The sequence below is a fragment of the Leptopilina heterotoma genome, unplaced genomic scaffold (genome assembly GCF_015476425.1).
Source record: "Leptopilina heterotoma isolate Lh14 unplaced genomic scaffold, ASM1547642v1 Lhet_123, whole genome shotgun sequence".
Lineage (NCBI taxonomy): Eukaryota > Metazoa > Arthropoda > Insecta > Hymenoptera > Figitidae > Leptopilina > Leptopilina heterotoma.
Window position 1 is genome coordinate 801,824 of NW_025110842.1, and position 14,056 is coordinate 815,879.

At 22.0% G+C, this 14,056-nt stretch overlaps 2 protein-coding genes across 2 annotated transcripts; both read left to right on the top strand.

The window, feature by feature from the left end:
• The first annotated feature begins 869 nt into the window (after positions 1 to 869).
• On the top strand, positions 870 to 4,623 carry LOC122512675 (aryl-hydrocarbon-interacting protein-like 1). Its single transcript, XM_043628662.1, has 6 exons — positions 870 to 1,154; positions 1,551 to 1,730; positions 1,968 to 2,130; positions 2,305 to 2,491; positions 2,612 to 2,754; positions 4,395 to 4,623. Exons 1-6 carry the CDS (start codon positions 1,077 to 1,079, stop codon positions 4,598 to 4,600), a joined length of 957 nt encoding a protein of 318 aa, XP_043484597.1. The 5' UTR covers positions 870 to 1,076; the 3' UTR covers positions 4,601 to 4,623.
• A 1,380-nt stretch (positions 4,624 to 6,003) lies between these two features.
• LOC122512676 (alpha-(1,3)-fucosyltransferase C-like) lies at positions 6,004 to 10,342 on the top strand. Its single transcript, XM_043628663.1, has 3 exons — positions 6,004 to 6,579; positions 9,477 to 9,765; positions 9,972 to 10,342. The coding sequence occupies exons 1-3, from the start codon at positions 6,009 to 6,011 to the stop codon at positions 10,336 to 10,338; spliced, it is 1,227 nt and encodes a 408-aa protein (XP_043484598.1). The 5' UTR covers positions 6,004 to 6,008; the 3' UTR covers positions 10,339 to 10,342.
• The last annotated feature ends 3,714 nt before the right edge of the window (positions 10,343 to 14,056 follow it).

The following is a 14,056-nucleotide window of genomic DNA, read 5'->3' on the forward strand; positions in this document are numbered from 1 at the left end:
AATCGTCTTCCAGTAAAACTGAAGCCTAACGCAGAATAAAAAAAGTATAACGTGAACGTAAGCATGCGATAGAAAAGGACAGACCAACTTCTGTCCTTTTCTATCTCATGCTTGCGTTCGCTTCCCGTTTTATTCTGCTCAGGCCTTAACATAAGACTACACTGTAAAAAATTCTGGTGTATTAAAACATACTGAATGTAATTTTACACAGCAATATTATAGGCTGGACGTAGTAAATTTACTAAGTTTCAAAGTAGTTTTACTATTTTTAATAATTTTACTTTATATGACTATGTAATTTAATAGTTTTGTGTAAATTTACTACGTCCGACGTAGGAAAATTTGATCACTATGTCCAGCATGTTGTATTACACTCGTCTGTTTTTTTACTTTATTCTGTGAATTTACAATGGTCATGTAAAGTTACCACGGATACGTAAATTTACGTTGTATTGCATGTAAGATTACATGCCGCGTGTATTTTTCCTTTAGCGCGGAGTTAAATATATTATATGGATGCTTGCACATGCTCAAAATAAAGTGAACTGCCAACACCGACATTTTGCCTTTTTTGTGTTTTTATTATTAGTATATATATTTTAGTGTTTTCAATTAGTATTATTTAACAGATTACGCATTAGTTAAATTACATGCGGCATGTTTTTGAACAGAACGCTATTTGAAGCAACCCATTTTAACATTGAGCATGTAAAATAACATGCAGGTTATGTCAAATGATCAGCCATTTGTAAAATTACACGCTTGACGTAGTGATTTTCTTTTCCTACGTCGGACGTAGTAAATTTACATGAGAATTTTTTACAGTGTATTTCTCTTCAAATTTAACGAATGTATGAAATAGAAAAGGACACAATTATAAGTCAGTCCTTCTCCAACTCGTACGCAGTTACGCTCCCATCGCTGCTCACTGTGCATTTGCCTTTACAGAGATATGAGAGTTATTTAAAGGTTATATTTTCCTGTCACGGAGTTTCCTGTCAAAACAAAGATTCCGTCTGCTTCTTAAATATGTGTAAAAAATTGTGATAAAAAGAAAAAAAATATTTATTCAAACAATGGAGGACTCGGGAAAAATTGTCAAAACGATAATTCACGCTGGAACCAAAGCAGTTCCATTCGTTCCTGGAACAAAAGTAAGAGAATGAAAAAAAACACGTTGTTTAAAAATTTTTTTTGAAACGGATCATAGTGTCTTAAAAATTAAAACTTAATTTATAAATTTAAATTTTTTTGGTATAAATTTAGAAATATCTATATTAACATTAAATAAAACTATATATTTAACATGGTGTTCACCATGATTTTCATTACAGATGTGATTTTGATTTGCTTATGTTCGTTTTAAGATTAAAAATTATTATTAATTAAAAAATTACCTGATGAGGACTTAATAAAAGTCGAAACTTGTAGCAATTTATACAATTTTTTGTAATAAACGAACATCTTTAACCGTAAAAAAACTCTAAATACTATTATCAATATTATTAAAAATAAAACTATATATATTGTTTCTACATTTTTTTCAACAGGTTGTTTTTCATTTTAAAACGACAAAGTGCAATAATGAGAAGACAGTCATTGACGATAGTAAAAAAATGGGCAATGCTATGGAATTGGTTTTGGGAAAGAAATTCAAACTCGAAGTGTGGGAAGCAATTGTACAAAAAATGGCTCTCAATGAAGTTGCTGCCTTTCGTGTCCATAGCAGTGTGAATATCTTTAAATATTCTTTCTCAAAATAGCAAAATTTATTATAATTATAATTTATAATTGTTTATATTTATATTAAAAAAAAAATTTCCAAGGACTAATGAACCCTAAAAAATTAAATAAATAATTAAATTTTTAAATTAATTTAAACTCAATATTAAAAAAAAATGTAAAAAATTTTAGGCATAAGATAATCAAGAGATAATTTAATTTTTTTTCCTATTAATTTGCTCTAGCTAGTCACCTCATATCCATTTATATCAAAAACATTACGTGAAGTTGGCAAACCCGGAAAACGTAATCATCATTGCTGTGGAGTCACATTACAAAATGAAGGAATTGGTTATGATGATTTAAATGAACTTATTAAAAATCCCCAGGATCTCGAATTCACTATTGGTGAATATTTTTGTTTAAATTTAAAATTAAATAAAAATTAATTCAATTAAAAGTTCTTTTAAAATTCTTAATTCAATTTAAAATTCTTTAAAATTTTTAATTCAATTGAGAATTTTTTTTTTCAAAATTTTTAATTCAATTTAAATAAAATAAAAATAATAATTTCTGTTCTAGAATTAACGTCCGTAATACCACCCAGTGATTACGAGAAGGAATCATGGCAATTAACAGAGGCGGAAAAATTAAAATCAATTCCCGATTTAAGAGAAAAGGGAAATTGTTTATTTAAGGGGAAAAATTACGAGGCAGCCGCTGAGACTTATGCAAAAGCAATTTCATATTTAGAACAATTAATGTTAGCGTAAGTTTCTTTAATTTTTTTAAAACATTATAATTTTTTTAAAAATTTTTATAATAAAATTTTTATAATTTTAATTTTATCTAATTTTATCTGTAACTTAATTTAATTTTAAAATTTCAGAGAAAAACCAAATGACGAGGAATGGATTGAATTGAACAATATGAAAAATCCTTTACTTCTAAATTTTGCCCAATGCAAATTATTTCAAAAAGAATATTACGCTGCCATTGAACATTGCACAACGGTTTTAAAATACGAGCCAAGTAATTTTTTTAAAATAAAACAAATAATAATAATTTGAAGTTATTACAATTATTAGAATTATAGTTATAAATTATAATAATAATTATTAAAATTTCAATTATTATTATTATAACTATTATTATTATTATTATTATTATTATTATTATTATTATTATTTTTTTTTTTTTTTATGATTTTTACTTTTTTCATTTACTATTTACTTAAATTTATTTACTATCAGGGTAACGTTTACAATTTTTATAAGTAGATCGATTTCGAAAGGTTTCAATTTACAATTTTAAAAAATTTCAATTTTTAATTAACTTAATTAGAATTTTTAATTAGGAATTTTAATAAAATTTTTTTGTTGCAAAATTCAGATATTTTCAGAAATTTTTATAAAATTTTATGTAAAATTCAATTAGGAATTAATAAATAAAATAATAATAAAAAAAATAATAAAAAAAATATAAAAAAAATAAAAAAATATAAAAAAGAATTAAAAAAAAATAAATTAAATTAAATTTAATTTAATTTTTTTAATTAATTAAATTATAAAATAATAATAAAATTATTTGCTAAATTCAATTATTTTTATAAATATCAATATTCTTTGAAAGAATTCAATTATTTTTAAAAGTAGAAACAATTCTTCGAAGAAAAAAAGTTATTTTCAAAATTTTTTAAAAAAATTATCGTAACGATTTTTAGGAATTCAATTATTTTCATGAATAATAAAACTCATCGTTTAAAAAATTTTATTAAAATTCGTCGAATATCTTATCAAGAATTCAATTATCTTTATAAATTGCAAAATTTTTCGTCAAAAATTGAATTATTTTCAAAATATTTAAATAAAATTCTTTGCAATTTCTTTTTAATTTCAATTATTTTCAAAAGTTTTTCGTAATTCAATGATTTTCAATATTTACTATTTTTAAAAAATTTATCAAAAAATTTAATTATTGAAAAATTTTTTTTTGATACAATTCAACGAAAACATTTAATTATTTACAAAAAATTTTTTTTAATTCTGGAAAAGAATTCAATTATCTTGATAAACAAAATTCTCCCCATAAAATCAATTATTTTAAAGGAATTTTATTAAAAATTCTTTTCCAAAATTCAATTATTTTCATTAATAATTATTATTTAAATTCTTCTCAGAAATTTAAGTATTTTTCGAAAATTTTTTAAAAATTCTTCAGAGTTTTCAATTACTTTTGAAAAATTGTTATAAAATTTTTTTAATAAAATAAATTTTAGTAAAATTTTAATTTAATTCCTTTAAAGAAATTATTGAATAAATTATTTATTTGCATTTTTATTTTTATTCAATTCTAGTAGAATTTTCTAATAAAAATTGATTTTCATTTTATAAAAATGAATTTCAGTTAAAATTTTACATAATAATTGAATATTAAAAGCAATATAACGTGAATTTTCAGAAATAATTGAATTTTGAAATTAATTTTTTTTTTTAAATTATTTGAAATTTTTATTTTTCAATATATATATTAAATTAAAGAATTTTCGAATTATTGAAATTTCACTTAAAATTGAATGGTAAAAAAATGGATTTGAAAATTCTCAAAAAAATAATTACAAAAAAATACTACCTATTAAAAATAATCGAATTTCATAATTTTAAAAATTTTAGAAAATGTGAAGGCATTTTATAGAAGAGGAAAGGCACACATTGCCGTATGGAATGAAAAAGAAGCAACTGACGATTTAAATCGAGCAGTTGAATTAGATCCATTATTGAGGAATGCAATCGAAAAGGAATTGCAATTATTTTCTGATGCCATCAAAGAAAAAGAAAAGCTCGAGATGAAGAAACTAAGTCAAATGTTCTGTAAATAATAGCCCTACATTTTTCATGTAAATACGTTAAGTTTCTGTTTTATTTTTTTCTCTTCCTCTTTTTATAAATGTAAAAAAAAAATTTCTCAATTTTCAACATTAATTTGAAATAAAAAAAAAATTTGAAATAATTTTTAAAAATATCATTAATCAATAATCTTTTATTATGTTTTAAAAATATTTTTAAAAAAAATATTTTTTAATTTTTTAAAAAATAAAAAAAAATTTTTTTTAATTTTTTAAAGATTAGAAATTTTTTTTTAAAAATATTAAAAAATTGTTATATTCCTTGACCCTTTTTATCGATTCTAGGTTTAAATTTTCCTCTCCCACTGCAATTTATATATTATGTGAATGTAAAAGAAAGAAAAATGTTATAAAATTATTCTTCCCCTTCTCTAGTTCCCTAACGGCCTTGCAGTACGATTCTCACCTAGAAAGTAATTGCCATAGAGTTGTCTATATGCATCAATTGCATAGTGCATTGCACATTCTTTAAAAAATTTAAAAACTCATGGCAAAAAAAAATTTACGACCTATTTTAATAAGAAATGAAATAAAAATTTGAAATTTAGAAAGAAAAAAAAAAGTTGAAATGAATTTAAATATATTTTTTAATTTTTACCAGAAGAATAGTTGTAACAAGTGAGTGGAAACTGAGAATAATCTGTTTCATAATTATCATCAATGGATCAAGTTACAGGGAATTAAAATTGAAAGTGTGATTCACTATGTGACATTGTTACTTGCAACTTGTGTTTTAAATTTCATATTAAAAGTAATGTCACCAAAAATTATAAATTAACAAAACTTTTTTTGTTTTTCCACTAAAATTATTTTCTATAATTCAAAAATATTTTTTATTTTTTAAAAAATATACGAAAAAAATTCAAATATATGAAAAAAAAATTCAAATATATAAAAAAACTTAAAATATATAAATTTATAATAAAAATATATTAATACAATGGAAAATTGATTTTTATCAAAGTAAGTATTAAAAAACAAGTTTTTTTTATCTAAAGAATCATTTGCAAATAATTTTTTTCCCAACCAGACATTCATTATTTTCTACAACGTTGCGTAAAATAATCTAATTCGCATTCTTCAAGTGATGTCATTTTAAAAAATTTTCATCTTCATTATAAAGTAAATTTTTCAAAAAAAAAGTACAAAAATTAAATGTGTATTTTTTTTAAGGACATGGAGTATTTTCAACTTCTTGAAACAAAATGAAGACTTCAAGAAAAAATTTTGATAAAAAGAGAGATCAAATTTATTCATATAGAAAAATGTGAATAATAAAATTATTTCTAATTTAATAATTTAGATGGAAATAATAAAAGAAAAATTTTTAAATAATAATTAAAAAATTAAAAAATAATAATTAAAAAATTTTTTTAAAAAAATGAACTGGAAGAAAATTGTATTCATCGCAACAATTTCAATAATTTTCATCTACTATTCAACATTATTTTTTCAACTAATAACAGAAAATTTCTATCTACATCAACGGAGAAAATTTAATGTAAATCAAATAATTGATATTATTAATGATTCGTCGATAAAAAAAATACTCCTCTGGAATTCAATGTTTGGTGATAAAAATTTTTATTTTCATTTAGAAAATAATTTGGAAAATTGTCCAAAGAATAAGAGGCAAAAATGTCTTTTCACATATAATAGAAATATAGTGAGGGAGGAATTATTTGATGCCATATTATTTCATGGTATTAACGATTTAGAATACAATGATTTACCAATAAAGAGATCGTACTCTCAACATTATATATTTGTCAGTTTGGAAAGTCCGGCAAATCGACAAGTACTTGAATTTTTTTCAAAGGACTATTTTAATTTAACAATGACTTATAATTTTAATAGTGACATTATTTGGCCCTATTCAACAATTGTAAATAGAACGAGTCAAGTAATTATTGCACCGAGTTTACCAGTCAAGTGGAATACAACGTATGAAGGTATTTTAATTATTTCCTGATATTTGTTGAAAAAAAAATTTTTTATCGATTATAAATTTTTAATTTTTCTATTTCTAATTATTTTCATTTATAAATAATTATTTTCGTATTTCAAATTATTTCCATTTATAAATAATAATTATTTATAAATGAAAATAATTAGAAATACAAAAATTAAAAATTTAGAATCGATAAAAATTTTTTTTAAAACAAATTTTAAATAATATTTAATAATAATACAGTCTAATATTTCTTAATTAGAATTGCTTTAATAGAATTTAAAGTTTTTTTTAAATAAAGGAAAGAAATGTTTATAATTTATATTTGTCAATTGCAAATTTTAATTGAAAATGAAATTGAAAATTTTAAAATTTTTAGAAAATAAAGGAAAAAATTTTACTCAAAAGAAATGTTCTGTTATATTTATTTACGAATTTCTTTAATTTGTAAAATTATTCGAAAAACATCAATAACTTCTTTTTTAAATAAATATTTAATCATTATTATAATTTTTCCATGGGGAATTTACCAGTTAAAAGTATGGAAAATTTAAATTTTTAAATATTTTAATTTGAAGAAACCTTTTCAAAATTTATTCAATTATTTAAATACAAATAATATAGAAATAAATAATTTATTGAAAAATTGAATGTTTTTTATAATTTAAATTCTCATAAAGAATTTTCTCAACAAATTTTTAAATAATTGAATTATTTCGACGAATTGTAATAAAATTTTATAAATTAACTCCATTTTTCGAGGAATTCGATTAAAATTGTATTAAAAATAATTGAAATTCTGCGATGAGTTTTATTATTCATGAAAATAATTGAATTCTTAAAAATCGTTAGGATAATTTTTTTAAAAAATTTTGAAAATAATTTTTTTTTTCCTCGTAGAATTTGATAATAATTTTATAAATAATTTAATTCTTGTGATGAATATTGCTATTTATGAAAATAATTGAATTTAGCAAAGAATTTTATTAAAATACATCAAAAAATAACTGAATTTTACCAAAGAATTTTTACAAAAATTTCTAAAAATTTTTTATTTTGCAAAAAAATTTTATTAAAATTATTAAAAATAATTGAATTTTTGCGATGAATATTGATATTTATAAAAATAATTGAATTTTGCAAAGAATTTGATTAAAATTCCTGAGAATAATTGAATTTCGCAAAAAAATTTATTAAAATTCCTGAAAATAATTGAATTTCTGGCAAGAATTTGGATATTTATCAAAATAATTGAATTCTTTGGAAGATATGCTATTAAATTTTTTAAATTTATAAAAAAAATTTAATATTTATGAAAATAATAGAATTATTGGAAAGAAATTTAAGAAAAAAAAATTTTGTAAATAATTGAATTCCTGTAAAATTTTTATTATTTTGAAAAATAATGAAATGTATGCTTAGAATTTCATAAAGAAAATTTTTAATAATTTAAATTTTATGGAAAATTTTATTAAGATATAGTAGATATTGAAAATTATTGAATTGAGGAAAATTGTTGAAAATAATTGAAATTTAGTCAAGAATTTTATTAAAATTTTTTTGAATTGAATTGAATTTTGAAGAAGAATTTTATTATTTATAAAAATAATTGAAATTTTAAATAGGTTTTTTTTTCAATTTTTGAACATAATTGAATTTCTGCGAAGTATTTTTTTTACTTTTGAAAATAATTGAATTCTTGCAAAGAATTATTTTTTACTTTTGAAAATAATTGAATTCATAAAAAATATTTATTATTTATGAAATTAATTGAATTATTGCGAAGAAATTTATAAAAAAATTTTTTAAGTATTGAATTCCTGTGAAATTTTTATTATTTATGAAAATAATTAAATGGTTTGAGTACAATTTTATTAAAAAAATTTTTTTAATAATTTAATTCTTTTCGGAAATTTATTTAAATAATAGTAGATATTGAAAATCATTGAAATGAGGTAAATTTTTAAAAATAATTAAATTTTGAAGAAGAATTTTGTCTTTTATAAAGATAATTGTGATTCTGACGAGAATTTTCTTTTTTAATTTTGAATATAGTTGAACTTTGTAAGAAGAATTTTATTACTTTTGAAAAATAATTGAATTTCTGCAATTATTTCTAACTTCTCAAAAATTCAATTTTTTTAAATTCTTTTTAACTGAAATTTTTCTACAAATCCATGATTTTTAATAAAATTAATTAAATATATACTGACAAATTTAACTTATTTCAAGAAGAATTTGAATTATTACAATTTTTGCAAAAATTTTAGTTTTCGATAATTTTTAATTAAATTTATTCAAAATTGAAATTTTTAAAAATTTCTAATTAAAACCTTTTGAAATTCATCTATTTATGAAAATAATTGTAAACGCAACGTATTCTTTTAGAATTCAATGATTTTTGTAATATTTAAGTAAAATTATTCATTAAAATTTGAATTAAAAATTTTTAAATTCCATTTTTTTAAAATTGCTAATTTTATTTTAAAAAGTATGTAAGAAGTTTGTTGTTGCTAGTTACTAATTATTACTAATTACTACTATTACATATACTTATTATGTATTTTCATGTTTTTTAATACAGCGACATGAAGAAAAAACCCCTTTTTTATATTATTAAAATAATACTTTCTTATATTACGAAAATAATATTTTTCTATTATTTAAATAATATTTTGCTTGTATTATTAAAAAAATACTCCAATTTTGTGTATTATTATTATTATTATTATTATTAAAATAATAATACATCGAGAATTGTGTACCACACATGTATATGGATACATCCAACAATAGAAAATAGAAATTTTTTTTCCTAAAAAATTTTTTTTCCATTTTCTCGATTTACCTGAAACGAAAAAAAATAATTATTAATAATTTTTAATTAATAAATAATAGATATGGAGGATGATGAAAATATCAAGAAGGCAGTGAGAAGGAAAGAAAATATGATAATCTGGTTTCGAAGTAATTGCAATACAAAAAGTGGTCGAGAAAATTATGTTAAAGATTTGGAAAAGTATATTCAAGTTGATAAAATTGGTAATTGTCAATTCACGGATAAATCTTGTTCGAAAAGGCAAAATTGCTTCGCCGATATTGTTGAACCAAATTACTTTTTCTATTTATCTTTCGAAAATTCTTTCTGTCACGATTACGTTACTGAGAAATTCTTCACGGCACTGCAGTGAGTTTTTTTTTATTTTACGTTCCTTTTTTTAATTTTAAGAATGTTAATATTTATATAATAATTATTAAATGAGTATTAATTATATAATAATAATTATCATTATATTTATTATTTTATTTTTTTTAATTTTATTATTTAATAATTTAACTTTTTCAAAAGGAAAAAAAAATATTTTTGTACTAAAAATTAATAACTTTTTCCAGATATAATGTCGTACCAATTGTTTATGGTGCAGCGAATTACAGTAACTTTGCACCACCGAATTCCTATATAAACGCATTGGATTTTGAATCACCGAAAGAATTAGCAAATTATTTATTGAATCTGACAAAGAAACTTTCCGAGTACATGAAATATTTTCGATGGAAAAAATATTATGCAATACAAACGTCAAATGATAATGTAATGTGTGATTTATGTCGATTACTGCACGAAACAAATGTGACGAAAATTTATAAAAATATATTTTCCTGGTACAGTAGCGAAAGACAATGTCCAATACAGGAGAAATTAATTCGACAAATTGAATTGGGTGGCAAAAATTATGTGACAAAAAAAACAATAAATTAATATTTTCAATACAAAAAAAAAGAGGTGAAAAATTATTTAAAAAAATTTACCTGTGTGATAAATTCCTTTGTTCTTCATTTTCGTATTTAATTCTCTCTTCTTTTTACCATTTTTTGACAATATTTTTAATAAACTTTCTGCTTTTCCAAAAATGACTGGCGTGAAGTGAACGTTTCGTAGCAGGGCGCGGTAGGTGAAACAATTGTCGTTCAGAAATCTCAGGGTTGGGTCACTGCGATCGCTAACTAAAGAAGAATAATAAAGGCCAGTTCATGTTTTTTCAAGCTTTTTAAAAAAAATAGTCTTTAAATTAAGATTTGACCTCGACATAAAGGACTATTGTCCTGCAAATAATTTTGAAAATTAATAATTAAAAATTACTTTATTTATTTATTTAAATTACTTTATTTATTTCGTTACTGACACACGTGAAATTATCAACGTACTTACAACCAAAAGTACAAAAAGTAAGATTATGATGTAAGATACAGGTAACATGTATGGCAGTCCGTTCGGTTGGTATACGTTTTTGTAAACGTGGCATTCCCACCTATTATCTTATTAGTTCGTGGCAAGTCTTTTTATCAAGCTGCTTCTACAAACAACTTTTTTTTTTCATCGACATGAGCGTGAAAACGATGCGCTCGCAACTATTTTGCATGGTTTTAACAGTGCATCTTGTTCGTGTCGATGAAAAAAAAAGTTGTTGTAGAAGCAGCCTTACACGTTAGTCACGAACTATTGAGATTGTGATAGACCTGACGTGGCTTTCTAACAGGTGTGCCAACCGGAATGAAAATTATTTTATTTTTTTATTTTGATACTTATTTTGAGGTTAACTGTAAACAAACGTAACCTACCAGAGTGTTAAATAACGGCACAAATTACTTTTTTTAAACAAAACAGTAAATTAAAAGCAGACATCTGTATCTGTGTGTCACTATACATTACGACGTTGGGAATTATTTTGAATAACAATAACCTGCTTTCATTTCCAGTCGAAAATGAAACTGTACCCGTTCTAAATACCCTTTTTGAATATCTAAACAAGTCGAATAATAAATCAGCTCAGCTGCAAAAAACCTATCTTTTTAATGAAATGCGAGGTAAAATTAATATTTCTGATTTTGAAGAGCTGAATAATCATTTTTATTTCTATACTTTATTAGACTAACAAACCATGCAAGTACGAACGTGACAACCATCAATACTAGAAAATAGTTCCTGTGTCAATAATTGATTAGAATTCTCTCTTATAGTTTTTTCAAGAAAATTTCTATAATTAAACATTCCCGACGTATAACTATAAAGTCTAGTGACAAAAATTTTCTCTCTCTCACGCATTGGAATCTCACCATTAGATATCGAATTTTTATTCATTAAATAAGGTGATGGATGCTTAAAATATTGAATATTACGTATTTCAGTGTTGTTTGTTTTACCCAAAAATATATTTAGACGAACATCGCTACCCGGACTGCCGGCTAAACCACCTTGACCAATTTCCCCATTTTTGCCATTTTTACCCTTATTGCCACGATGTAGGGTCATTGGTTCTTCGTCGGTTAAATAGCAGGTGGTGTTTGTGGTTGTGACTAAAATAATTCCACCTTCCTTACCACCTTCGCCACCTAGACCCGCATTCCCACCACGTCCACCCAAAGTTGCCATTTCGCCGCGTATTATTTCCGAAATGCCATTTTTCAAATAAGATTCATCGATGGGTGGGGGGATGGATTTTCTTAAAATTGTCTCATAATCATGAACGTAGCCATTCGATTGAATGGAGAATTGTTCGCTTATATTGAACACAGTGCCATCTTGGCCCTTTAAACCACGACCACCGTTCTGCCCTCTACCACCATTACCACCATTCAAGTGGAATTCAATCGAAAAATTCTCATCCTCACAGAGAGAGTACTTTAAATATTCACTAGTTTCCAAAAAGCAAAATGGATAGTGATGGGTTTTATTTTTATCTTCCAGTTGACTATTCGTTGAATTTTGAAAGTGGAAATATTTTCCAATACCAAAAAAATGACCACCTGCTGAACCGGGTTCTCCATTATGTCCATTAGCGCCTTTTAGTGAATTTTTAATTCTCCTCTTGCGTTTCGTTAGTTTTCGTCCATTCTTCCCCTTGAGAATTATTTTTCTATTATTACCAATTACAATCCATATGGGTGCACCGATAAACAGTGTCATTTCTTCACCATTTGAATTATAATTTTTGTCGAATATCACCTTTTCAGTGGCGAATAATTCAATTGCTATTGTACGTGAATCCTGACAATAATCAACTTTTGGTATATCGCTGATGTAAATTATTTCTCCGGTTATTGTTAATTTACTTGTGTAATAACCACGTCTTATTGTTTCCTCACGTTCGGCGAATGAATCGTAAAATAATGTACAATTTAATTGAATATCACCATTGATGAATCTTTTTTTATCGTTGTTGATATTCGTCTGTCGCTTTTTTTTCAACTGAAAAAATTAAAAATTAAAAAAATTTCTATTTTTCATAACATTAAAAAAAAAAAAAAAAAAAAAAAAAAAAAATTCCTCTATAATTATTTTAGATAATAATTTTTATTTTTTCGTTAAGAACATTAAAAAAATGTTCTTATAATAACAAAAAAATAATAATTATTATCTAAAATAATTTTTTTTTTTTAAATATTTAAAATAATTATAGGACTAAACATATTTTTCAGTTTTAAAATATTGAAAATAAATGAAAACAAATATTAAGTAAAAATAATAAAGTAAAAAATAAAAATAATAAAATAATAGGTATAAATAAAAATAGTAATAATAATAAAAAATAAATAATAATAATAGGTAATAATAATAATAATAATAATAATAATATAATAATAATAATAATAATAATAATAATAATAATAATAATAACAATAATATTCATAATAATAAAAATAGTAATAATGATGTTCTATTAATGCTCCTTATTTTTCTATTAGCCAATTGTTTTCTATTAACAAATAGTAAAATACATATTAAATAATTAAAATAATAACAATAAAAACAGTTTTAATTTTATTATTAAGTATTTAAAAAAAATTATAAATATAAATAAAAAATGTGATAATATTATAAAAACAATAAGTAAAATAATAATTGTAATAACTATAGGAACAAAGAAAAATATCGAAAATATAAATATGTGAAATGGCTAAGTGGACTCGTTACTGTATTATTAGCAAGTAGGTCCGGGGTTCGAATCCTTACGAGTAAGAATTTTTTAATTTGAAAATGATGAAAATAAATGTTAAATAAATATGAAAAATAATACAAATAATACAATATATGAGAATATATCAATCAATCCAAGTCAGGTTGAATAACAATAATAATAAAAATAATAAAAATAGTAAATTATTAATAAATAGTGAAAATAATAGTAAATAAAAATCAAAAAGTTATAAATAAAAAATAAAAATATTTTAAATAATTGTTGCGCAGTAATTATTGTAAACAAGTAATGAAATAATAAAAAAACAATAAAAAAATAATAAATGAAAGTAAATAAAAATAAATAAAAATAAATAAAAATAAATAAAAATAAATAAAAATTAAAAAATAAATAATAAAATAATATATAACATTAGTGTGGAAAAATTTGAAGAATAAATTATATGCAAATAAAGAAATAAATATCAATTAATTGTTATTAAAAAATTTCTATTTATTTACA

Excerpts from the sequence above, each read along its gene's own strand:
- LOC122512675 (XM_043628662.1), top strand. The coding sequence starts at position 1,077 with ATGGAGGACTCGGGAAAAATTGTCAAAACGATAATTCACGCTGGAACC. Across the intron at positions 1,731-1,967 it reads CCTTTCGTGTCCATAGCAGT|CTAGTCACCTCATATCCATT; the intron begins GTGAATATCTTT and ends AATTTGCTCTAG. Across the intron at positions 2,131-2,304 it reads GGATCTCGAATTCACTATTG|AATTAACGTCCGTAATACCA; the intron begins GTGAATATTTTT and ends TTTCTGTTCTAG.
- LOC122512676 (XM_043628663.1), top strand. The coding sequence starts at position 6,009 with ATGAACTGGAAGAAAATTGTATTCATCGCAACAATTTCAATAATTTTC. Across the intron at positions 6,580-9,476 it reads GTGGAATACAACGTATGAAG|ATATGGAGGATGATGAAAAT; the intron begins GTATTTTAATTA and ends AATAAATAATAG. Across the intron at positions 9,766-9,971 it reads AAATTCTTCACGGCACTGCA|ATATAATGTCGTACCAATTG; the intron begins GTGAGTTTTTTT and ends AACTTTTTCCAG.